Raw genomic sequence first — 26,023 nt, forward strand, 5'->3', positions numbered from 1 at the left:
CCCCAGCAGCTTCTTCTCACCCTATGAGGATTCCTTGCCCCTTTGGGAAAAGGAAGAATTTTTCTCATCCCTGAAGCTTTTTTCTCAGCACAAAGCAAACCAGTCCAAGCCTTATTCCCAATTTTAGTTGAAAAATAAAGTTGTATCATTCTCAGCATCCTCCACTGGGATACAGGGTGGAGGGAGAGGGATTTTTGTTCTCCATTGGGAATATTCCACCTCCACCTCAGTGCTCCTGAGGCAGAGGCTGGTGTGGAACCTGTTTCCTGAAGCATTTCTGGGTGGATTTGCCTCCACAGATCACGGCAAGGCAGAAGCCAGCATGGCAAAGTGTGGAAAAGAGAGTTGAGAGGACTCATCCTCCATTCCCTGCAGGTGAATTTCCCCTTCCCAGGGGAAATTTCTCACGGAGACAAAAAATTCCCTCCGGGAGCACCATCATCTTTGAGGCTGGGAGGGAAGAGGCCAAGCTGGAGGGCAGGGCAGTGGGTAGGGAAGGGCTGGGTGGGGTTGTCACATCTTTGGGAAGCTGGCCAGGTTAGCCACACCGCAGGCATTGTTCATGTTGCGGGCCAGGAGGACGTAGCCCTTGTTGCCCCATTCCTCTCCCCAGCTGCAGGGTGGAAAAGCAAAACTGAGCCTCTGGAAGAGCCCCCAACCACCTGCAATTCCCAAATCATCCCAAGCCCTCTACCTGTTCTTGATGATCCAGTGCTTGGTGCCCTTCTGTGCCCCGTAGCCCACGGCCAGCACGGCGTGGTTGATGTTCTCGGCGTTGCAGCTCTCGTCGTAGTACACGCCTTGGGGACACAGCCGCTGTCACCTGGTGCACCTCAGCTCCCTGAGCAGCCCCCTGAGCTCCCCCCCAGCCCCTCACCTCGGCTGTAGAACTGAAAGGAGGGCAGGCTGGCATCGATGCCCACGGAGATGGGCCCGATCCTGGCCACCGCTCTCTTCAAAGCCTTCTCGTTGCCCTCGGGGATCTCGCGGTAGCCGCGGCACTTGGCCGCCTTCCCCGTGGGGCTGTACATGCAGCTCTCGTCCTGCGTGGGGCCAGGAAGGTCAGGTGAGGTGGGGATGGGAGGGATGGAGGGGGGATTTGGGGCTGTTCCCCATCACACCTGGCCAATGTAGGGGTAGGAGTCCTCAGAGTCGATGCCGCGGTTCTGGTGGACGTACTCGAAGGCGTTGGTCATGTACCCGCCCCCGCAGCCGTCGTTGTTGGCCACGCAGTCCACCAGGTTTTGGGGACTGAGGTTCAGCAGTTTGCCTGTTTTCCTCTTCAGCTGCCCCTCCAGCGCACCCACCGAGCTGAAAGCCCAGCACGAGCCACACTGGCCCTGTGGGGACACAACAGGGTGACACCAGGGTGACACTGAGATGACACCCAGGTGACACCCTGCTGCAGGCACACCCATCTCACCTGGTTCTTGACAGGGGTCACGTAGCCTTTCTTACGCCAGTCCATGGCAGCCGGGGCTCTCTCGCTCCAGTCGGGGACAAAGAGCGTCTCGTTGTGGCGTTGGTGACCATGGGGCACCTTCAGTCCTGTCATTGTCCTCACCACCTCCTCGCTGGTCTGGGGAAGGAACCCTGGTGGGTGGGAGCACCCAGAGGTGCTCATCCCCTCCCTCTGTCCCCTGCCAGGGACACTCACCATGTCACCCAGGTGGTTCATGGCCAGCTCGAAGGTGTGGAGGCCCAAGGAGTGCTCCAGGTTGTGGGTGTTGATGTATTTGAGGTTCTTCTCCCAAATCAGCCTCCGCGTCACCTCGTCCGCCTGCGCCGGGGGGAGATGGTGCTGGGACGGGGGTCCTGCCTGTGCCCCCCGCCCTCAGGACATCCCCACCTTCCCCTGGGGACATCCCTGGGGGTCCCAAGCCCCATCCCCCCCGTACCTGGCCGTTGTACTGCTTGTGGTGGGTTTTTTTCCACAGCTCCCACTGCGCGTCCAGTTCCTGCTCCGGGTGCAGCTGGGCCGGCGCCGCAGGGACCAGCAGGGCCAGCAGCACGGGCCACCACATCTTGGGGACAGCCTGAACGCTGGGGAGGGGACACAGACTGAGCCAGGGGACTTAGGGGGTGGCAGGACCCTGTGCCCACCCTCCTATGGGACTAGGACACCCTGCACACCCTGATTTGGGGCTGGGACCCCTTGAACACCCTGGTTTGGGGTTGGGACCCCCTAAACACCCTGATTTGGGGCTGGGACCCCTTCCTCCCTCGATTTGGGGCCAGGACACCCTCGCGGGCCGGGCTGGCCAGGCGCCGGCATCACATGAGCCGGCACAGCTGGTTCCCGTTACCGCTCCGGCTCGTTCCGGCAGCCCCAAGCCGGGACGAGGGAAGTTTTGGGATGCAGAAGATGCAGGGGGAAGAAGTCCAAGCCCTTTTGCCCCTCCCTGCTTCACCCACCGCCCCCCAGCCCCCCGTGATGGAGCAGGACCCGGGACACTTCCCCGAGCCGGGGACCCCAAGTCCGCTCGACGTACAGTGCCTCAGTTTCCCTTTTTGCGCCACGTTCCCTCCCATTCCTACCGGGATCCATTTCCCTGGGGAAAAAACCACCCAGCGCCCCCCTGGGGGACCCCTCCCCGCCGCTTACCGAGCACGGAGCCGTCGGTGGGAGCGCCGGGACGGGGCCAGCGGGAGCCGCGGCCGCTGCGCTTTTTATGCCGCCGGATTGAGGAAGTTTGGAAGCAGCCGGAAAATTTTGGCAAGCATCGCGTTTGGATGGGCTGGAGGGAAGGAGGGGACGAGGAGGGGGGACGAGGGGGCTGCCCCCGGCTCCACGTGATGCTGCGGGACGAGCTGAGTCAGCCGGGGATGGTGGCGGCTCCTGTCCGGGACATCCTCCGGTCCCCGGGACGCTCTCCTGTCCCTGGGATGTCCCCTCACCCCAGCATCCCACCCTGGGGACACCCTCCTGTCCCAAAGATCCTGGCCCCAGGGACACCCTCTTGTCCTGGCATCCCACCCTGGGGATGTCCTGCTGCCCTTGGGGGACACCCACCTTGTCCCCAAGTCCTCCCCGTGTCCAAATCAGATAGGGTTGAGCACCCACTTCCTTCAGGAGCAGCCAGACAGGGGAGCTTGGGGACATCATGTGACAGAGGACAGGACCCCAGCACTGTCCCCAGTTGTCCCCAACCCGGGGCTGCCTCCCTGTACCCAGTCTGGGGGTCCCTGGCAGGGGGAGGTGGGGCCGGGTGGTGCTTTCTGCAGTGATTGTCACCTCATCACGTGGCTCTGGAAGGTCCCGGTGGCACCAGAGCCATCCCAGACATGTCACACTGGGGACAACGACATCATCATCACTGTCACCGTCACCCTCCAGCCATGGGAACGAGGACAGACCATGCCAGGGACCAGGAGGGGACAGAGGTGAGATGGAGCAGCACCAAAGTGGGGGTGGGTCACTGTCACCCCTTCCCCACGGGGGTCCCCAAGAGAGGGGCCACCCCCCATGTGACCTCAGTGGGGACAGGGGGGGGCTGAGTCACCCCGGGGCTCCAGGACAGAATCATCCCCTGGAGCACGAGGCCCTGACGTGGCACTGAGTGACCGGGAACCGAGGGGACAAACGGGGACAAACGGGGACAAACGGGGGGTTTGGGGGGAGGAGAGGGGAAAATGGGGGCTTGGGGGCCAAAACAGGGAGGGAAAAGGAGTTTGGGGGTCAGAACGGGGAGGGGATGGAGATTTAGGGACATTCCTCCAAGAAAAGAGGCAGAAATGAGACAAAGGTTGGAAAAAGGGAAAAAAAAAAAATCTCTTGTTGGAAAATCTCTGCTGCCCAGAATCCACCTGGGGCTGGGACACACCTGAGGAGGGTTCAGCTCCTGTCCCCCCCCCCCCAGGACAAACACTGGAGTTCCCAAAGATGGGGGGAAGGGCCCAACTTGTCCCCTGCCAGCCACTCCTCATCCTCCTTCCCAACAGATTTGGCTGCTCCAGCTCCCAGATTTTGGAAAATTTGGGGGAGATACAGCCACAGGACCTACAAGGGCTCAGGAAAATGGGAATTTTCCTCCTCCTTCTTGAAGAAGTGAAGGGGAAGGGCCCAGGATGTGATGGGATGCTGGGGAGGAGATTATTGCTGGGAACAAACTCCCAGGATGTCTTCAAAAGGGATGTTCCCACTTATCCATAGAGAAATTTGAAATAAAATTTAAAAACAAACAAAGAAACCAACCCAAAAAACCAATTAAAACAAAACCTTCAAGTCTTAATTTTCCAGAGGGAAAAATAAAGCTTCCTGCTCCACTTACAAGAGGAATCTCTCTGGGTTGGTGACACAAAGGTTTCAAAGCTTCCTACGTGGATTTTAGTCAGGAATGACAGCTCTGGAATCAGCTCTTGGAAAAAAGGGGGGGTTGTCTCCCCATTTTTGCCCTCAACCAAGCAGAGAGAACATTCACAAGCAGCCTGGGGGTCCCAGAGCCCCCCCTCAACATGCAGGGAAAAGGGGGGGAACAACACCCACATTCCATTCAAAACAAAACCAGGCTTCCAGGAACACTTGGGATTCTTCCCCAGCTGCTGTTGTGCCAAATTTTCTTCCAAGTCCAACTCTGAAATTCATTTTCCTGTTGGAATTGAAGCAAGAGGGAATCAAATGGTTCTTCCAGCCCCTGAGGAGAGCAGGGTTGGCCACAAGTTGGTTTTTTTTTTTTCCATGGAAAAAGCCAGAAGATTCCAAGTCAATGTTTAAAAATTAAAAATTTATATATATAGATATATATATATATATAAAAAATTTCATTCTGTTCCCTACTTTTCCAGCTCTCCTCTTACTCTTTGTCATTTGGCAACAGGATCATCCCATGGCAGGAATTCTTCTTTAAGGAGGTGAGTGAGCAAATGTAGTGAAATTACACAGTTCCTCAGCAATTCCCTGATCAAATCCAGGGATTCTCCTCCATCCAGCTCCAAAACGAGGACAAGGAACTCATCTACATGTGATAAAATTCCATGGAGCAGGTTTTATCCCAAAAAAAACCTGTTGAAACATCAATTTGTGGCAGCACAGAAACCATCAGCTGGAAAATGGATTCATCCAGAAGAAAGCTACATGGGTAATATTTTTATGGCTTGTTAATTATCCCAGGGTAATTGGGGGGAAGGGGTCATGGGTCACACTGATTTCATTGCACAGTTCACAGGAGAGAGAAGATTCCAGACAAACACAGGAATCTCCACGTGGAGCACCCTGGACTGGAGACGCTGTAACAACCCTCCAAAAACAGCCCAAATTCCTCCAAAAAGGAGGAAAACACTGGCTTGGGACATGGATTCTTACTCAAGCATCCTCCAGGATTGTGTTTACAGGGATAACACTTGGAAGAGTTCCTTCCAGTATTTAAAAATTCCAATAGTTTGTGTTTTATAGAAAAAGTCACGGCAGAGAATGAAATAAAAACAGTCAAAAGCCACCTTAAAAAGTTTAGAAGGGCTGTCTGTGATCCAGACAGGAATCCCTCCCAAAAAAAATCCACTTGGGAGCAGCTCTGGGGCCTTCAGCCTCGTAGCACTCAAGTCCTGAAGCTTCCAGAACAATCCCACATGGAGGAGGTGTCCAAACCACCTCATCCCTCCTTGGAGCTCTGCTTCCAGAAGGTGGGAAGTGTTTAAACAGTTCCTTGAGATAAAGACTCAGCTGTTTTCCTTTACATGTGGATATTGGAGAGAGCTTTATGTTGTTTCCCCTAAGGCTTGTTTTATTCAGAGAAAGAAGGGAATATGTTCAACTCTGGGAATTCTTCATTGTTGTAGTTGGGTCCTTGGTCCCCCAACATGGTCAGCATGTCCTGTGAGGATACAAGGAGAGGGTTTAGGATCCAAACTGGAATATCAAGGTGTGCCAGGGAGGTTTAGATTGGAAATTAGGGGGGAACAGCTGGACTCCATCTCAGAGGCTTTTCCAACCTCAACAATTCCATGGCTCCATGATCATGTGGGCAATTTAATCATGGCTTTGCTGGAATGGATCCTGTGGGCCAGACCGGTCCCTTTCCCAAGGGAACACAGGGTCTGTGTCCAAGGGAAATTTAAGGAGAGCAGCAAATTTAAGCTATAATCAGCAACTATAGCTATAATAAATAAAATCACCAACTAAACTGTAATTTAAGCTATAATCACCAACTGCTGGGAAAGCTGGGGTGAGGTGATTATGAATTCTCAGGAATTATTTTAATTTCACTGGACTGTAGCTTTTTTTTTCCTCTAATTAGAAAGGTTAATCCAACTGGAATTTCCCACTGATCCTGCAACAGACCAAGACACAAAGCCAGTCCTGCCCTCTCCACTTCCAGCTCCATCAGGTTATCCAGGAGTTTGTGACCTCCCCAGCTGATTTGAACCAGAAGGACAAACTCTGGATGCTTCAAGACCAGTGGATCCCACCAGATTGGGAGGTTAAAAAGCCCCATCTTACTGGGAAGACCTCAGGCTGGCTGGGCTGGGGCTGCTGCACGTGCTGCTCCCCAGATGCTGGCCCGTGGTGCTGTCCTTGCCACTGTGGCCACATTCCCACGGCGTCGGCGGCGCGGGGCTGGAACGGGGCCGGGGTCTGTGCTGCCTCTGTGGCTGCTGGACAGAGAAACACAAGCAGTGAATCATCCCTCCCTCGGGAATGGGGCTTCTCTGATGGGATTGGGAAGGGCAGTGCCCTGTGTGGTGCTGCTGCTGGTAGGACAGGGTCGCCCTCCAGGAATTCTTGCCACAGGAATTCAGGTGTTTGCCGTGGGGTTGAACAAAGAGACTCCCAGAGGGGTTTGTTTCCTTCCAGTCAGCCTTAAAATGGCTCAAAATTCATCTGCTGGGAGGACCCCAATTATCTCAAGCTGGAAGGGATCCACAAAGACCACCGAGTCCAGGATAACTGAAGGTGATCAGCATCAGTCAAAGCACAGCTTCAACTCTGCTCCCCGCATTTAGGCACTCCCAAAACCCACCAAAAAATGATGGAGAGCACATCCCACCACAGCTGGATGCTCTCAGGGGTGTTTTGCCCCCCAAGCCCCACTCACTGAAGCCTGTGCCACGGCTGGCCAGGGCTGGGTACGGCGCCGTGGTGGGAGACGCCGTCGATCCCGGAGCTGTCATGGAGCTGAAGGAGGACGGCGTGCCCTGGAATGTCCCCATGCCAAAGGAAGGAGGCCGTGTCTTCACTGTCTGGGATGCCACTTGCTGTAAGAGAGGAAAAACACAGGAGAGGAAGAGGAGGCATGGCTTCATCCCGACCCTCAGCTCAAGGAGGAGTTGCTGGATTAGCCCCAAAGGAGGAAGCAGCGCCAGAGAGTGGAAGCAGGATGGTTCCCCATGGAGAGAAAGGGCTGGAAGGCAGCAGGGACCCAGGGCCTGCAGCTGAGGGTTTGGGCTGTGCTACCTGGGGTGTGAACACCGGCCGTGTCCCTGGAGCCCAGGTGGTCCCGCTGACCTGAGCTGGGGTGGAGTGCCGGGAAATCTGGGACAGGATCCGGCCGGCGGGCGAGGGCTGCTGCTGCTGGATGATGTTCACTGGAGGGACCATGCTGCTGCTCCTGCAACACAAGAGGTGTCTGAGGCACTTCCAGGAGGAAGAGGAACCAAACCCTTCTGCTCAAGTTGGTGGAGAGAAATGAGCCCAACAATTGATGGGTAATTGCCCAGCGGTCATCCCTGGAGCGTCCCAAGAATGTGTGGATGTGGCACCTGGGGACAGGGGTTAGTGGTAAACACAGGGTTAACAGTCTGACTGGATGATCCTAGATGATTCCATGGTTCTATACTGGGAAACAACCCAAGAGGAGCTGCTGGGGTTGTGGGCACCCAGATCCTGGGCACATCCAAGGCACAGCAGAGGAAACAGGGAATGGGCAGGAGCCGGACAGGCGAAGCCTCACCTGAAGTTCTCAGCGGGCCGTGCAGCAGTGAAGGTGTTTCCCTGGGCAAACAGGGGTGGGTTGGCTGGCATGGTGCTGGCAGGGATGGCTTTGCTCTCATCTGTGGAGAGAGCACGAGTCATTTTTGGGCTGGGACATCTCAGGAAGAGGGAGAGAAGCAGCTGGAAGAGATGTGTCAGTGTGAAGGAAGACTCCTTTGCTCCTCCTCCAGACAATTTTGTTAAAGCCATTTTAATTTGATTTCTTTTCCATTTTCTACTGAACTCTCATGGATGTTCTCTGGGATCAGAGCATCCACTGCAGACTGAGAGCAGGGAAAACTGCTCCACGGGGTCAAGCAGGAAAAATATGATCAGGGCAGGCAGGAGGAGCTGAGCTGTGCTGCTGACCCACCTGTGCTGATGCCAGGGAAGATCTCCCCGAAGCGTGGGTCCCGCTCCTGGCTGAACAGGCTCTCAGCCTTCTCCAGGGGCTTGCTGTGCTCAGGGCCAGCAGCACTCACAGGCTGGACAGGCACCTGGGGAGGGACACAGAGCTGCTCACACCTTCTGGGGGCTGCTCACATCTCAGCACAGAGGAGGTGAGCACAGGGAGCAGCTGAGGGCCTGGCCACTCCTGGGATTCTTTTTTGGGATAGCAGGGCCATTCAGGAATCCCAGTCACATCCCTGGAAATGTCCAAGGTCAGGCTGGACAGGGCATGGAGCAAAGTGGTCTGGTGGAAGGTGTCCCTGCCCATGGGATGGGCTTTAAGGTTCCTTCCAACCCAAATTATTCCATGTTTCTATGATTCCACATGATAAATACTGGAACTGAGCAACATCCAAGGCAGAAACACCTTCCCCTCAAACCTCACCTCAAGCTGGTGCCACCACCTTTAAACCCCCACAAAAGGGTGACTTAAACAGTGCAGGACAATGAACAGGGAGTGCCCAAATCCCTCTGGACTCACCTGTGAGTGCTCATAGCCAGCCAAGCTCTCCCTTCCTGGGCCCACTTCCAGCTCTGCCTGGGGTGGCTGCTGCTGCCTAAAATAGAAAGTGTCTGAGACAGGGGAACACAGCCAGCTCCAGATAATTCCCAAGGGAACAGCTCTGGGTGGTTACACCAGGGATTTGTCAGCCTGGAGTTCCTGGCTGCAGAGAGGGGAATTTGGGAATGAAGGGTGTGTGAGGAAAGGAGGAAATGGAAAAAGGAGCTGAGCTCCTCCTGACCTTGTGGGCAGTGGAGCTGTGCCCATGTCCAGGGGAAGGCTGACGCTCTGGCCCAGCTGAGGCCTTGGCATGGAGTTTGCCAGGGCAGGTCGGGACTCCTGGCTCGAGTTCCTTCAAAGCAAACACAGAAAAAAAGAGATTTAAGAAGTCCCAACTGGTAACAAAGCTGGGTCCTGTGTGTAGCAGGGTGTGGCTGTCTGGGACAAGATGCAAAAACCCTGTTTGAGTGAAGGGGTTTTGGAGTGAGTTTCCATCTGAAAGGTGGTGCCATGGAATAGGAGGCTCCAGGTGTGGGGCTTGTGCCTCCCTCCTCCATACTCAGTCCCTGCACACCTCAAATACAGCCACACAGACACTGCTGCTCTGCTCTGAACTTCCACAGGGATTTTTTGGGTTCTGGGTGTGGGAATGGCTGTGTGTGGAATGAAGAAGTTCAAAGAGAGAGCTCTGACATGGGGCAGGAAATCAGGCTTTCAGCTCTGCAGGGAAGCAGTGCTACTTTGCCTCATGGCAAAAAAATCCCGGATTTCCCTTTCCCAGGCAATCCAGCCTTCTGTTTGTCTGCAGGAGCTGCCAAGTCTGCAGCTCTAGATCACACACAGGCACAACTTCTTGGTCTTTGCAAGGGGTGTGGAGCTCCCTCATGGAAAGAGCTTTGACCATTCCCAAAAATGGGAAGGCTGTGACAGGAATCCAAGAGCATTCTAAGGCAGATTTCACTCATTTCAGGCACTGCTGGAGCTGAATTTTGGCAGCTTGCTAAGCCACACAAGAAGACAATTCCTGCACTTTGTAGCCCTCCAGTGCCTGGCACAACCCAGCAGAGAATGGGAGCCGGAGGGACTGAGGAACCTCCCCAGGGTTGTGCAAATTGATGGGAAGCTGGGGAGAGGCTGAGGCTGCCCAGCTCTGGGTGATTGTGGACTGAGAGCCCCTCTGCAGGCACTCACTTGACGTTGGTGTTGGTGCAGATGATGTACTCGATCTCATCCGAGTAGGGGTTCTGGAAGGTGAACGAGCTGGTTCTCATCCACAGCCACTCCCGGTTCTTGGATCGGAAACGGAACATGACTGACAGCACCTGCCCTTTTAACTTCACCACCTAAAAACAAAAAAATGGAATGACACCAGTAGCAACTGATCAAAGGTGGAAAAGAGCAACCTGAGCACGAATTTCCCCCCCCCAGACCCCTGTGATGGCCCTTTGCCTCAAAACCTGGACCACCACATCTCAGCCTTCCCAAACTAAATGGCACTATTCCCTTGGGACAGCTTGATTCCTAAAGGATCCAGGAGGGGAATTTAAAAATCCCCTTTTTTTTTTTGGCTTCACTTCTCTTATCTCTTTGCACTGGTGAGATGTATGGAAAAGCCTCCAAGAAATGAAACACATGCTGTCGCTTCCCATTCCAACGGTTTGGAGCAATGGATATGAGCAGCTGGTTTTTGGAGTCATGAAACCACAGGGGCAGCCTTACCTGCCCTGCCACCAGTCCAAGGCCCTCAGAAATAACAGTAACGACAACAGGGCAAGAAAACCACCTCCACTGCGGGTTCTGGGCCCTAGAGATGAACCAGGGTTTCAGCCAAGTCAAGCAGACACTTGGGAGCCACATCCCTGGCCCTAAAAGCCAACTGGACCAGCAGCCAGAGCTGGAGTTAAGACTGGATTCAGGAGTTAAGACATCAGATGTTTCTGTTTCATTTTGCATTCAATGATATGACTGAATCTGCAACTGTTTGCACAGGAGAATTATCTAAGCTTTGTTTTTCTTCTTGGTTTTCCAGTCAAAGACATTCCAGCCTCAGAACGAGCTCCAATCTGAATTCCACCCTGCATGCAAAGGGCAGCTGTGATGCTTTTACCTGTTGAAAACTGTCCCGTAAAAGCTGTTGGTCTTCTGGATGGCAGAAATCCACAATGTCTTTCCCCAAGAGTTCCTATTTTTCAAGGAATTGTGAGAGATTGAGTCAGTTCATCTGGCAGGCAGATTCCATAATTAATCTGTCTTTGGACAGGTAGTTCCTGCTCCTTCCCCCCAAATCCCTGTTACACAACCCAAGCACAAGAGCTGGTGTGCTGTTTTTTAAAAGAAAAGCACAACAGCTGTTGATTAATGTTTGATCTTTAATTCAATTTGAGGCAAAAATGGCTTTAATTGACATTTGACAAAATCCAGAGACACCCAGCCTTCCCATGATCAAAGGACTTGGAAAAACAAATGAAAAAGCAAAGTGGAGAAGAAACACATGTCTGGGTTAAACCCTGGGCATGATTTATCAGCTTTGTTGGACAAGCAGAGCCACAATGTAGAAGGAAAAATAAATTTAAAGAGCATTTTTTTTTCTTAAAAAGCTCCTAAAGGTGCTCACCTGGGGCTGGTAACCCACGGTGGCCACGCACCGGTGGTCGATGAAGGTGAAAATTCCTTCGGTGTTGTGTCTGGAGATGAATTCTGTGGGCTGGCAGACATTGTTCATGTCTGTGCAGTTGGGAGAGCTGGTCACCTGCCAGGAACACAGGGACAGTCACCAACCCTCGCTGGCACTGAGCTGCCAGCCCTGCACTGGGATTTGTGACAATCAGGGAATGTTTTCAGACAGAAGAGTTTAAATGTGGGGACTACCAGGACAAGGCAATGTTGGAAAAGGGGAACAGGGCACTCACCTGGAGCCTGCCAATGGCCACCAGGCAGAACTTGCTGCCCTGGCCAGCGTCAGGGTCATCATCAGGCAGAGAAACACCTGGGAGGAGAGGGCCAAAAATTCCAGCAAGGTTAGAACAGGAAAAAATTCAGAGGAATGGACTTCAAGACATCTCTCTGCCCTGGTCTGTAATTCAATACTCTTCCCCATGAAGGGATTTTGTAAATTAAGGTGTCCTCCCCTCCCTTTTTTCACCAGAAGGAATGAAAATCTCTGAATTTCAGCAAAAGCTGCACATCAGACAGTTCAATATTACTTTCATCCTCTACAGACAGAGATCTCTGCTGCTTCACCTGCAAAAATTAAGTCAATCTTAAAATAAAAGTCATAGATATGTTTCCAAAGCACTTCCTGACACATTCAGCTCCTGGAATGGCAACTTTAGACCATGTGCTCTCAAACCCAGCCCACCTGAACACGAGGTGGGTTGTTACCTGCTGGAGGCCAGGCTTTGATGTAGCCCGTGCAGTGCACGACGACGTAGTGAGGTTCTCCATCCTTGGCTGCACCTAAACCATTCCTTGGGAGAGAGAAAGAGGTTGTGCTGCAGTGGGGGAAGGTGAGGCAAGGTGTTTAGCTGTGTTATTTATGTGTTGTGTTTATATATGTTATTTATGTGGCATTTACCTGCAGCGATTCCTCATGAAACTCAGACGATTGACAGCGACTGGATCCACAGAGCTGTTGCCACACCTGCACCAGGGTTAGAAAGGATTTGATCTTTCTTGATCAACATGGAAATAATCTGATGAAATAAGAATTTCCATCACACAAACCCCTCATTCTGCAGAACTCAAGGGAGGTGACACTTGGGACTGAAACTAATTGGATCTTCAATAACAGGGCAAACAAACATGTCAAGAACTTGACTGTAGGGAAAGCTCAGCCATGTTCTATCATGCCTACATCAAAATGAGTCCCAAAAAAAAGCTGAAATAAAAGCATGGAAGGGCCAGGTTTAGGGAGCAAGTTTGGCTTTAGGCTCAGAGATTTTCCAGAGGAATTCCTTCCTACCTCATCCTGCAGATAAAAGATCTCCTGGAGCCCATGCACATCCTCATTGACTGCTGCCCTTCCTTCTTCACAGTCCCTGTCTTCAAATCGAGGATACGACCTAAAAAAAGGAAAGAAAAAGGAGATGCTGCTGCACTGGGAGTCCTTCCAGCAAGGCAGGTGTGGTGCCAGATAATGTACTGGGAACTGGCAGGACACGAGTGTCACTGGTGGTACCTTTAGATGCATTCTCTGGGGGGGCTGCAGCATCCTTGGTAGAAAGGCACCAGGGCTTGGTTCCCTCTACAAAGGGAAGGATTTAATCCAAGTCCTTTGCAGGCTGTCCCACCTGCCAGCCCCTCAAGTGCCAGCCCTGGTTGCTGTACCTGTGAGGGCGTTCTCAGAGGTGGAGAGCTGCTCCCTGAGCTTGCCCACGTCGTCGGGGTGCACCTGCTCGTACAAGGTGCTGCCGAACCACTCGGACTGAGGCTGGTTCAGCACCGGCGTCACCGAGTCCGACACGTAAACCACGCGCCCCGTCTCGCAGGACACGATGAACAGGAAGCCATCAGCTGCCTCCAGGATCAGGTGTTTGAGTTCCTGCAGACACACAGACAACTCTCAACTCATCCCTGTCGCCCTGTTTTTTAAGTTTTCCTAAGCCTTCTAACATTTGTGTTCTTATTATGAATTTTCTCACATGCTTTATGTAAATAAGTTATTGGTTTGCATTCTTTTATAGAAGGAATTTGATAAACTGTGTCATTGGAGAGGTGACACTGTCACCCTCCAATCCACTGTCACTTTTAAAAATCTATAAATGTTAGAATCAGAAATTAAAAATACTCTTTTTACCTTACGAAAACTCTGTGTGTACATCGTGTTATTTCATATCCTATAACAACACACCCCATGTTGGGCTTTTTCTCCCCACTCACTCTTTAATTTTCCCTTCAGATTGCTGCAATTCCCACAAAGCAGCATCAGGCCTAGATCAGAAGGCTTCAGGGACACCTCACTGTGACCTTCCAGGACCTTAAGGCAGCTTAATAAAAAGAGGGACTTTTTATATGGGCAGAGACCTGGTCAGTGAGAAAGGAGAGGTCGACACCTCTCAACTCCACAGCCAAAACACACCCCGGGTTTGGGCTGCAATGCCCACAAAGCAGCATCAGGCCAAGATCAGAGGCCTTCAGGGACATCTCACTGTGACCTTCCAGGGCCTTAAAGAGACTTATTAAGCAGAGACCTGGTCAGTGAGAAAGGAGAGGTTGACACCTCTCAACTCCACAGCCAAAACATGCCCAGGTTTGGGCTGTAATGCCCACAAAGCAGCATCAGGCCAAGATCTGAAGGCTTCAGGGAGACCTCATTGTGACCTTCCAAGACCTTAAGGCAGCTTAATAAAAAGAGGGACTTTTTATATGGGCAGAGACCTGGTCAGTGAGGAAGGAGGGTTTGTAGGTGCCATCTGTGGAGGTGTTGCCAGTGCCACGCAGGGATTTCATGTGGGACACGGCCATGCGCAGGATCGTCAGCTTGTCCGGCTTGCGGGCCAGGGCGCTGCACGTGGGCACCATGTCCGACAGCTCCGTGATGTAAGCTGTCATCTTGTTCCTCCTCCTGCGCTCGATCTCGCTGTGGTTCTCCCTGTCAGAGGTTGAGGAGGAGAAAAGGAGGAAGGTGAAGTTGCCACGGGGTGGGAGGTTCGGCCGTGTCCCCACGGCAGCGCCGGAACGGGTGTGACACACAGAGATGCCGGCGGGATTAGGAGTCAAGCCTCACATGCTGGGCGTGCACAGGGAATGTGGAGACAGGGGGAAGGAGGAGAGGCTACACCTGGACCTTCCTCAAAGTCACAGCAGCTCCCTGAAACCTGGGGACAGCGAGGATCTGGGCTGACCTTTGCCATTCACCACACAACGCTGCAGGAAGCCAAAGGAGTTGCTCCCAAAGTGGGGTCACCTCGCTGCAGGTGACCTCAGCACTGTCCATCTGAGGGTGGATGAGATCACCTGCACCATCAGATCCATCAGGTCTGCAGCTAAAATTTGGCACCTGCTCTTCTGGGCAACCTGGGCTAGTGAGAGGTGTGGGAAGGAGCTCTAAGGCTCCTTCCAACCCCAGCCACCCCAGGAGTCTGAGTGAGCTGAATTAGCTGGGTCTGACCTTGCAGTGCTTTGGGAAGTGACACCAAGATCCCTCTCACCACCACAGCAGGGAAAGCTCCCAAGCAGGTTACACCTCATTTCTGCACAGATCATCAAGGCCAACCAACCTGGGCAGACCAGGAGCAGGCAACACCTGGGTGGTGGCACTGAGACCACTGCTGCCACCTAAAGAGGCTCTTGGCACCCCTTTGGCTCACATCAGTCCCACAGAGCAGAATTTGGTTCTTTTATCCAGGATCCTAAGGTGGGTTTTCCAAAACAGAGCTTAAAAGCCAGGTTTCCTCTACAGAAGGATGGATCATGTGCAAGGAAGCACATGGTGGGAAGTGAAATGAGATGGAAGTGTTGGAAGGAGCAAGGATAGGCAGGTGAATAAAGAGGATAAATACAAAAATGGAGCATTTCTCACTACGAGGTGTGTGCAGACATTCAGTGACCTCACCTTTGAGTCAGGCAGCTTCTCTAAACTCACAAGCTCAGGTGTGAAAAACAAAGATCCTTCAACTACAGAAGCTACTGGGGGATCACCAAACATTTACATTTCACTCTGCCACGAGGAAAGGATGGCAGAACTGGGATTGTCCATCCTGGGGGACATCTCTGTGCCTTCCTCAAACATTTCAGCACAGCTCAGTGCAGTCAGCAAAGGCACTCTGGGGGGTCAGGTTTTGGTTTAAAGACAAAACTGCCCCAAACTGAAGTCTGGAGGGTGGAAAATGAAGGGCTGCAGGTGTGCACAGGTGACAAATCACCTGCACGTGGGCACAGGTGTCCTCAGGGCTCACTCCTGGATTCCTGGTGACTGTTCTGGTGGTTTCAGGCACAACCTCTCATTAATTACTAATAGAAACTCAGGGAAAAAATTAAATCCTTTTTCCAGCGACACCACCTTTTCTGGAAGGAAAACACCTGAGCTAACACACCTTTTCCTGCCTGTTCTGAGAGTCCAACAGCATTCCCAGTTCACAAAACCTTCCCAGATGGACAACTTGGCACCCAGGACAAGAGGAATTGTGTTTAGCACAGGTTAGCAAAGCTACAGGTGAAAGCAGGAGCCCTACTCTGTGCCTTTGGTAAATAATATTTCATGTATTCCCTAAAAAGGTTTTTCCAAGGATGAGGTGTGCCTTTCCTCAATGCCTTTCCCCTCCTAATCCCAATTCCACAGGCATTTCCAGGAGTTTGTTAAATCCTCTGCAGCAGATGAGGGAAGAAGAGGGAAAACAAAACAAAACAAAACAAAAAAAAAACAACAGAAGGGATGCCTAGAGAAACATTAAGGAAAGGAAAAACTCTTGCTTGTCCATGCTTGAAATCTCCATTCTCCTACCTGGCAAGTCTCTCCTTATCCGCTGAACTCTGCTCATCATCAGACCTAAAAATAAAATTAGCCAGCTAAGCTAAAAATGGAAAAAAAGTTGAAAGAAATGGAAAAAAAAAATAAAAAAAATGGAAAGATGGACTTGGAAACCCAGCCTAGGGACAGGTCTGTTTTGCAGAGGAGCAATTCCATAAAATAAAGCAGTCATTAGTTTGCAACATTCTACATTAAAGTGGTGCCTGATGTGTTGGAGTTTCAAAACATTTTCTGAGACTGTGACCTAGTTCTAATTTGCTTATTTCTAATATTAGAAGTATTGTGATATTTTTAACATATTTTTGATTTGCTTGACTTCAGAAGGACTCAAACCACTTAAAAAGCTGGAGAATCCCAGCTTGGAATTCCCTGTAGCCCTTTGGGAGGTAAAAGTAGGACAGTGATCCCCCAAATTCTGGGGGCATTTTTGGGCCCCTCCTGGGAAGTGGTACATTGATGGGCTGGAACATGTCCAGAGAAGGGAAATGGAGCTTAAAAGAGCTGTAAAAATCCCATGGGCTCAATCCCAACACTCTGAGATACAGCCACCAAAAACTGATCAAAGCATTCCCTAAAATCTCCAGAAAACCCCAAATTTGTAGAGCTTCTGTGTAATTCCCTCCAAAACACACAAATCCCAATGTGTGCCAGGAAACCCTGTTCAAGAAAAACTTGTACTAAGCAGGAAACTTGAAATCTCTGCAAGTTTCTTGAGCAGGAGAAAAGAATGAGAGTCCAAGGTCAGAGCTGAAAGGAATGGTGAAAAAGAGGAATGTCATTGTCACACTCAATGAACTGGTCCAAAAAGCATCAAGGATGTGTGGATCCCTTCAAAGAGAGATGGTTGTGAGAAGGCAGCTGCAGGATCCATCTCATATTAAGGTTTTTTTGGCACAAAAAAAAAGCTTTTAAATCATCAAATTCTTACCTGGCAAATCTCTCTTTATCGTTTGGCATCGGGTCATCATCACATCTAGGAGAAGGGGGAGAGGTTAAAGTGTTTACAGTTCTTTCTTTCCCAAAAATACACAGAAAACAAGGTTTAATAACTGCCACCAAAAAATGCCTGGGGTTAAAAAGGCCAACTTGGCTGTGGGTGGGCAGAGCTGGACAATTCACTGATCACCCCAAACACGATGGATGAATGTTGGCATCACCTCCATGGGGTTTTCCACAGCACATCCCAATCAAGGATGGTGGGACCACACAAAATTTAATCCCATACCAAGAAAAAGATTGAATTGCACTTGGAAGATAAAGGCAGCCTGAATCAGGACCTCCATCCAAGGGTTTCTCTTGGTAAATCCCAATTTATCATCCTGAAACCATTGAAACTGAGGCCATCCTAAAAGGGAATTTCAGCATCACTTGAATTGGAATTATTTGGAGTTTTTATTGGAGTTAACTCCACTATCACTGGAGTTATTCAATCCTAAACCATGTAGTGAGGCTACGAATAAGTGACACAAGATATTCCAACTCTTCTGTTCTCCATATGGATCATGAGGAGATCCTCACAGCCCTGCCAACTCCTCAGGAATAAGGATGTCTCTGGAATTGAAGCATCCTTACAGCAGATGAGGATTAATTAATGTTTGAGGCAGTAACAAAAGCCACAGACATGGAGGAATATTGCTGACTGGGAGAAAGGGAAGAGTTTGAGGAACTGGAGCAATTCCCATCATTTCCAGAGAGGAAAAGCCACAGGAGCAGAGAGATCTTGCTCCAGAGAAAACACACAGACACAGCTACAGGACAGAAACTTCTGGATGCCATATTCTCCCTCACCTGAGGAATTTACTGTTCCCTTCTCCATCATCATCAAAATCGAGCCTGAAAAACAAAAAAAAGGTAACTGCTAAGCAAGTGGTTTCTCCTTTAAATTACTTTTCTGTCTGGATGATTCCTGAAAGGAAAAATTAAATAATCCCAATGCAATTTAATGATCCTCATGTAAAATATTTAAAAGGGAAAATATTTGGAAAGGGGCTTCTTTTAGGTGTCTATCAGGAACAGAGCAAGGAAAAACAGCTCCAAAGGAAGAAAATCCACTTGGAGCATCCACTGAATCCCAACCTTCTGTTCCAACAGCCTGGATCTCCAAGTTTAAAATCCTGGATTGGATGCATTTAAAATTAAAACAAACAAAAAAAAAGTGGAGGGTAAAATCTTCCTGGAGTTCAAGTTCAGTTTGTGCAGTGTTTGCTCACACAGGGCCAAAACCCCAATTCTGACCAGTTCATGTGGATGGACAGAAGAGTTTTCACCTTTCCTTCTGGGATGGAAAACTGAGGATGCAGCAGAGCAGGCAGCACGGGAGGAGCTGCAGGGGAGTGGGAGCATCAGCAAATGGGGCAGGAGGAAAGAGTTTGAGTGACTGGGAGGGGTGCAGAGACAGATTTCAGTTTGCTCAAAAATTACAAGGCAATTTCTCGTGCCAGAAATCTGGGAACAAGCACTCAACTCCCTTTGAATTTGCAAAGGCATTTTTAGCAAACAAAAAACCTCCCACAAGCACATTGTGGCTTCCCCCCCACCCCTCCCAGGGACAGCACAGCTGCAAAGGTTGGAGTAAGGCCCCAAAACCCAGATTCTCTGTTCTCCCAGGTCTTGCAGCAATTCCTGTCTTGTTCTCAATCCTTGGTGGATATTTGTGCTTTCTATGAGCTTTTAGTTCCCTCTGAATTTGTCACTTAACCCCCTCTTTGAGGAGTGCAGCTGGCACAAAGACACGACCACAAAGGGAAAGGAATGGACAGAGCCCACCTGAAAGAAGCAGGAAACTTCTCAGAAGCAGCCACAGCTCTTTCTGGAGAACCAAACTTCCTCAAAAAGGTCCTTTTCCCACAGCCCTCCCTGCAGAGCAGAGCCCCAGCACTCCCTCCCACCCTCCCTCACTCACCCAGGCCGTCTCTTGCTGGGTCTCTGAGCTCCTCCAGCCTGGGCTCCCGAGCCGGAGTTCCCGGAGCCAACGGCTGCACCCAGCGAGGAAACATCAGATGCCATCTCTAAACAGGAATAAAATTTAAAAAAAATCAGAGAAATCAACCAATTTTACTTGCAAACCCCTCTGGTTTAGTGGTACAGTCTCTAGTTAGAAGCAGTTGTGTGTCAGCATCTGCTGGGGGTGGATCTGGGGCAATGTGTGTTTGTGTCCTTTCATCTGCAGCACCGAGGAGCACACGCTGCTTCCTCAGCTGGAGAGCTCAGCCTGCCAAACTCAAAGATGTGGTCTGGGTTTTTTTGGAGAGAGGAGGAGCCTGCTGGGAGCAGGGAAGGGGCTGAGGCTGCACCAGGAGGGAGGAGGAGGAGAGCTGTTTGTACAGAATATTAAATAAAAGCCCATAATTATGTTGCAAATGCAATACATTTGTAAAACTAGAAGCCAAGAATCAAGCTACTAGCATGAATGTCTCTTCATACTAGCTGGTAGAGACATCATAATCTCACAAGAACAGATTTTTATAAAATATGCTTCAGAAAGAATCCTGACTTTGAAAAACCTAAAGAGCAAAGAGTAATGTAGGGATATGTGAACAGAATATATCAGAAACAACTCTCATTCCACACTAAAATAAAACTTCTTGTTGAAATAAAATCATGTCTTCCTGATGACACCAGCTTGCAGAGGGTTCATTGCCCAATCTGAGACAAAGGATGAACCCAAGTGCTCATAAAACACTTCAAACCCCATCATTGTTCTGATCACTTCTGGTCTTCACCAGTACAGACCAGTGGGGCACCATTTCTGGCCTGCCTGTGCACTTCCACAAGTGCTTGGGGCAGCCTGGATGAGTGTGAGGTGACCCAGGTGATCTCTGTGATCCCTTCCACCCCCAACCAGTCTGTGATTGCAGCATTCTATTTCCCTGTATTCCATTTTCCTGTATTTTCCTGTATATTTCCCGTATTTCCATTTTCCTGTATTTTCCTATATATTTCCATTTCCCTGTATTTTCCTGTATATTTCCTGTATTTTCATTTTCCTGTATTTTCCTGTATTTTTCCTATATTTCCATTTTCCTGTATTTTCCTATATATTTCCTATATTTCCATTTTCCTGTATTTTCCTGTATATTTCCTATATTTCCACTTTCCTGTATATTTCCTATATTTCCACTTTCCTGTATTTTCCTGTATATTTCCTATATTTCCATTTTCCTGTATATTTCCTATATTGCCATTTCCCTGTATATTTCCTATATTTCCATTTTCCTGTATTTGCATTTTCCTGTATTCCATTCCCCTGTATTTTCCTGTATATTTCCTATATTTCCATTTTTCTGTATATTTCCTGTATTTCCATTTTCCTGTATATTTCCTGTATATTTCCTATATTTCCATTTTTCTGTATATTTCCTGTATTTCCATTTCTCTGTATTTCCATTTCCCTGTATTTTCCCCTAATCCTGCTTCTTCAGGAGCACAGGTATCACAGTCTGCAGTTGTTCAGAGCTTGCTCAGTGTTGCTTATGCTGAATTTACATCCCAGCATCACCATCAGAGCCCAACCAATGCTCCTCTATATTCAAACAGTCTGTTCCACATCAGAAAATGAGTTTTTAAAATCCATTATAAACCATTTTTACTGAAATAAGTCAGCTCTGGGTTAAAATAAACGGTTCTGGGTTTGGACATGTGCTGTGAAACTGCCCCAAAAAAGTTGCTCCAGCCCAAAAATCTCCACCACAACCTTTGCAAACTGAGCCTGATGCAGCTCCCAAACCACTTCTGCTTTATCAAAGCGAAGGGGACCCCAAAATTACCCAGACACCCCCAAAAACCCCAATTCTGGGCTGCCCAAACCACCCTCAGCAGCACTGAGAGCAGCTTGGGCAGGAAACAGCCACAACTGGGGGGACAAAGTGAAGAACTGAGGTCGGGTTTCATGAATTAGGGAAAAAATTTGCTTTAAACTGGGGTTCCCAAGCTCTTCTCCACTGCCCAAAGCCAGATTTCAGTCCAACAAGAGTTTCATTTCACTTCCAGAGTTGCATTTTGGTTTATTTACAACTAAAAGTGGAGTTGTACAATCACTTCAGTGGTGTGCCTGGACCTCACAGCACACAAACACACAGAAATTTCTGGTATTTCTGCCAGAATTAAAGATATTTTACCACAATAACATTTCCAGCCTCTCTGCCTGCCTGGTTTGTTTTTCTCCAAGCAGCTGGTGTTGCTGAGGAAGCTTTTTCCTTACAGATCCATAGTATTTCCCAGGGGTGACTACAGTATGGAATAAGCATCCAGCTCAAGGAGCCAAAAACAACAATCCCAACCAAGAGCAGGAGCGAGCACAGCCCATCCAACACCAGCAACAAAACACCAAGATCCTCTGCAGCTCAAAAATACATCTGGAAAACAAAAAACCAGAGGTGGAAACCCTTCCCCATCTCCTTTCTGCTCGATTTGGGATCACTCAGGTGCTGCTGTACAGTCCCAAGGTGACATCCAAGGATTTTTTTGGAACAAAATGAATTTTGAAGTGAGAATAAAGCAGGCCAGGAAGGTTCCTCCTTTTCCCCAGCCCTGTCTGAACGTGGTGGGAACAGAAATGAAGTTTCTGGAGCACAGAGGAGAATCCTTTTCCTGAGGGGAAGGAATTTCCGCTCGGGGCAGGGGAAGGAAGTGACACTGAGCTGTTCTCTGGGCCCAGCTCCACGCAGGGACAGACACAGGGAATTGATTTTCAAGCCTTTGAGATCTTCCAGGAGTCCAACATGCATCCCATGAGGAACATTTCCCTCTCCTGGAAGCCCAGGACAGACACTGAGGTTGGGCACCAGGGACAGCATGGGCAGGGAGAGCAGAGGGAGGGAAATAAACATGATTAAAAGAATAAATTCTGAAGAATTTTCAGAAATAATGAGAAGCTCTGGCTTTTTCAGCCTTTGGGATTTCCAGGAAACACAAAGATTCCTTCCCAAGTTGTGGATTCTCCTCATTCCAAACACAGAGGTGAATTCCTGGAGCACAGGGAGGAGTTTTCACTCCCTGGAAGGAGGATGGAGCCAGGGAGTGAAAATTCCCAGGGAATAACAAAATGAGAGGAAACAGCCCCAAGCTGTACCAGGGCAGGTTTAGGATGAGTGTGAGTAAAAATTCCTTCTCAGAAAGGGCTTCTCTAGAGTCACCATTCCTGGAGGTGTCAACTCAAGAAATCCCAGGTGTTTTTCCAAAATCCTGGCTGGGTCTGTGTCCCAGCCCTTCCCAGAACCAATTCCTGCTTCCCCACACCATGTGCTGGAGCTAATTAAGGCCAGAAGAGAGCAAATGTAAATCCCAACCCCCACTGCTGCTCCAGGCTCCCAGCCCAGCTCTCCTGGGAAAGGCTCTGCTGCAACCACTGGCATCCCAACAGGGAAAAAAAGGCTCCAAAATAAAATTACTGCAAATATTCCCAGCTGTGATTTATGAGAGGGGTTGCTGCAGCTTTTATGGATATTTTTATTGTACAAAATTGGTGCTTTTTGCTGCAGAAGCTTCAGCAGGGGGTTAAATGCCAGGCTCAGGTTTGGATATTAAAACTCACAAGATTTGTTTTAAATTCACCCATTTATGATCTCCCCAAAATGTTTGGGAGCAGATAAACCAGCCTTAAAAGTACTCTGCATTTCACTCACAACTAGAAGGCTTTAATATTTCTGCTTTTATGGTTTTTTATTTACAAAACATCTCAATTTCTGTGTCTGGTGTACATTAAATTGATTTTTTTTTTTGAAGCAGGAGGTTTTTAGCTTGTTTGAGTTTCCCATGAAATGCCAGCTCAGCACTTTCATCCCCATGGGAACCTTCTCCAAGAAGAAATATAGAAATTAAGAAAAGAATGTTTCTTCCTTCTTGCTAAAGGATTGAAATGAAGACATTCTGAATATTTTGGGGCATTACCCAGCATTCACTGGAGCCCTGAAATCTGTTTTTTAACACTTTAATGAAAATTTGTGAGAATTCTTCAGAATTTAATCTCCTAATAATCTCCATGTTTACTGCTTGTGTATTTCCCTCCCTCTGTGTAAAAGCTGGTCACTCTGCCCATGATTATAAATATTAAACACAGATGTTGAAATTTCTTTCTCATTTCTTTCAGAATTTAAAACTTTCTTATGCAAAAAACCACAGAACCCTGAAGACTCCACTTCCACAAATGCTTGGATACCCACGAGTATCTTCCTTCCTCCTAAACTGGATGAGTCCCCAGTGTGTTTTTTCACCATTAAAAGCCACAAAACCTTCCTAAAACGTTAAAATAAAACTCCAGAATCCTTCAGCAGTGTCACTGAACACTCCTGGATAAACCTGAGCGTGTCTCAAGCCACAAAGGACAAGTTATAACTAAAAAAAAACCCCCAAAACACAAACAAGCTCAGATTCTGATCTCAGCCACCACGTTGTAAATCCATCACGACTTCACAGACGCTGGGTTAATCTGGATACGAGCTCAGTTCAGAGCAGTTTAGCCAGAAAATTGATAAAATCAGATATTTTTCTGGCAAGAATCAGGGCTCAGCAGCTCCCAGCTTCCTGTGCACAGGGAGTTGAGGACTCTGGGGAGCAGCCTGAGGAACCGAAGCTGAGGGAACATTGTGCTCCAGGCCCTCCCCTGCTTCACAGAAACATTTGTGCAAAACCTTCAAACCGGGCCAGCAGTTTGTGTTGGGGGTTAAGAAAAACCTTAGCGAAACACAGCTGAAAAAGGGGCAGAAGCCGTCAAGGAAAACAAATCCAAACGAGTGATGGAAACTCAGTGCAGAGACCCCAGATTCACCTCGCACCACCGGCTCTCCAGGGACCCCCGGCCCCCAGCACCCCAAATCCAGATAACACAGCCCTGACCCCTCCAGGGTGTCCCCATCCCGCTGTGCCATTTCCCCCTCAGCCCTTCAGGGGCCTCCTCACGCCCCTGGCAGCTCCTCCAGAGCCCCTCATGACAACCCCCGCCCCTGAGGGTCGCACTCAGCCTTCCAGGCCCCGTGAGAGCCTTTGGGTCCTCTCAGACCCCCTCTGCTCTCCCTCAGCCCCCTCCATGCCCTCCCTGAGGCTCTCAGCCCGTTCCCCAGTCCCGTTCGTGACGCCGCGGCCGGGCTCACCCGCGCTGGCGGCGGTGGCGGCCATGGCGGGGGTCCCGGGCCGCCCCCTCCTCTCTCCGCTCCGCCGATCCAAGATGGCGGCGCAGGAAAACCTCCGCCGGCCCCACAGCCCCGCCGGCGCGGGGGCGGGGCCAACGCCATGCCAGCCTCCTATTGGTTCAACCGGGGGGCGGGGGGAGGGACACGGGGAGATGCAGCGCGGCTATTGGTTCAAACTGAGGACTAGGGGCGGGAACAAGGGGAGGGCACGGCTGGGGCGGGGCGAAGGCGGAGGTGTCCCGCCCCCAGCGAGGAGGAGGCGGGGCTTTTAGAGGGGGCGTGGCTGTAGTGGGTGGTGTTGATGACGTCACGTAACATTGGGATTGGAATTAAGATTAAGATTAAAATTAAATTTAGGGTTGAGACTGGGGTGAGGGGGGTGAAGACGCGAATCCAGACTGGGCGTGTGATCTGGGTCGGAACTGGGATTGGGATTGGAATGGGTTTTTTTTGTCAGGACTGGGATTTGGAGGCCACCAACAGGACCCCACAACTCGTCCTTTGCTGAAAAATCTCTGAAAAACCCCTACAGCCCAGCTCTTGGGGTGTCAAAGTTACACTGTCTTCCCAAAGGGATCATTTTTTTCTCTCAGAGGGGGAAAATAAAGAAACTTGAAGGAGATTTTTGGCGTATTTTGGGTGTTCTGGGGTTTTCACGAGGCTGTCTTGCAAGATCCAAATGGGCAGCTCAGTTCAATGCATTTTCCAAGAGTTTTTCCCAGTCCATTCCAATCTAAGCAAAAAACTACCTTGAAATCCTCTCACTGGCAAAGCCTTTAGATTTTGGGGATAAATCCCCCAAAATGCTTCCCAAACCACCCCAAGTCACCAGGAACACCCGTGAAGAGACCCAGAGCCTTCTCCTGATGGTAGAAGGGGGTGTGGGGTGGGAATTTGATCCTCTGGCTTGTGTCTGAAAAGTGATGCCGGCACATTCCTGCAGAATTCATGAAGGCCTGGAGCCAGCAGGGCCAGGACTGAGACCCAGAGCCGGCCACGGGCAGGTAAGGAAGGAGCAGAGGGGACTCGAGGCCACATTTCCCCTCCCTTTTTTGGGTGGTTTTGACCCCTCAGCCCCATTAATTCCCCCCTGTTCTGGCCCCTCAGGGATATCACTGGGAGTTGAGCGCTGGGGGACAGGTGTTGGAGGATCCCTGGAGAGAGGAGGGGACACCTGAGGGTCCCTGGAGCCAGGAAGAGACAGCTGAGGGGTCCCTGGAGACAGGAGGGGACACCTGAGGGTCCCTGGAACCAAGGGACACCCACCTGAGGGTCCCTGGAGCTGGGAAAAAGACACCTGAAGGTGCCTGGAGCCAGGAAGGGACAACTGAGGGTCCCTAAAGCTGCAACAGAGACACATGAGTGGTCCCTGGAGCTGGAAAAGAGACACCTGAGGAGCCTCTGGAGCCAGGAAGAAACACCTAAGGGTACCTGGAGCTGAGAAAGCGACACCTGAGGAGCCTCTAGAGCTGGAAAAGAGACACCTGAGGAGCCTCTGGAGCCAGGAAGAAACACCTAAGGGTACCTGGAATCAAGGGACACCCCCCTGAGGGTCCCTGGAGCTGAGAAAG

The 26,023-nt window shown here is 50.2% G+C and overlaps 2 protein-coding genes across 8 annotated transcripts; both read right to left on the reverse strand.

Moving 5' to 3' along the window:
- Window positions 1–109: 109 nt before the first annotated feature.
- Window positions 110–3,033, reverse strand: CTSK (cathepsin K). Its single transcript, XM_084223123.1, has 8 exons — window positions 2,606–3,033; window positions 1,899–2,043; window positions 1,658–1,780; window positions 1,424–1,579; window positions 1,122–1,340; window positions 878–1,043; window positions 695–800; window positions 110–613 (listed from the first exon to the last, which is right to left on the reverse strand). Exons 2-8 carry the CDS (start codon window positions 2,022–2,024, stop codon window positions 514–516), a joined length of 996 nt encoding a protein of 331 aa, XP_084079249.1. The 5' UTR covers window positions 2,025–2,043; window positions 2,606–3,033; the 3' UTR covers window positions 110–513.
- A 1,670-nt stretch (window positions 3,034–4,703) lies between these two features.
- Window positions 4,704–24,523, reverse strand: ARNT (aryl hydrocarbon receptor nuclear translocator). Of its 7 annotated transcripts, none has more exons than XM_084223111.1 (23): window positions 24,414–24,523; window positions 19,229–19,334; window positions 18,115–18,159; window positions 17,255–17,299; window positions 16,300–16,344; window positions 14,235–14,448; window positions 13,185–13,398; window positions 13,036–13,101; window positions 12,820–12,919; window positions 12,433–12,498; window positions 12,240–12,325; window positions 11,768–11,844; window positions 11,473–11,607; window positions 10,966–11,040; window positions 10,050–10,201; window positions 9,100–9,210; window positions 8,838–8,913; window positions 8,280–8,403; window positions 7,887–7,986; window positions 7,442–7,544; window positions 7,032–7,191; window positions 6,437–6,591; window positions 4,704–5,810 (listed from the first exon to the last, which is right to left on the reverse strand). In XM_084223111.1, exons 1-23 carry the CDS (start codon window positions 24,436–24,438, stop codon window positions 5,721–5,723), a joined length of 2,370 nt encoding a protein of 789 aa, XP_084079237.1. In that variant the 5' UTR covers window positions 24,439–24,523; the 3' UTR covers window positions 4,704–5,720. The 7 variants fall into 7 exon arrangements, with proteins under 7 accessions (XP_084079237.1, XP_084079235.1, XP_084079234.1 ...); XM_084223109.1 differs by having other exon boundaries at window positions 6,437–6,588; window positions 7,391–7,544; XM_084223108.1 differs by having other exon boundaries at window positions 7,391–7,544.
- Between the last annotated feature and the right edge of the window lie 1,500 nt (window positions 24,524–26,023).

The sequence above is a fragment of the Fringilla coelebs genome (genome assembly GCF_963513975.1).
Source record: "Fringilla coelebs genome assembly, chromosome: 29".
Taxonomy (NCBI): Eukaryota; Metazoa; Chordata; class Aves; order Passeriformes; family Fringillidae; genus Fringilla; species Fringilla coelebs.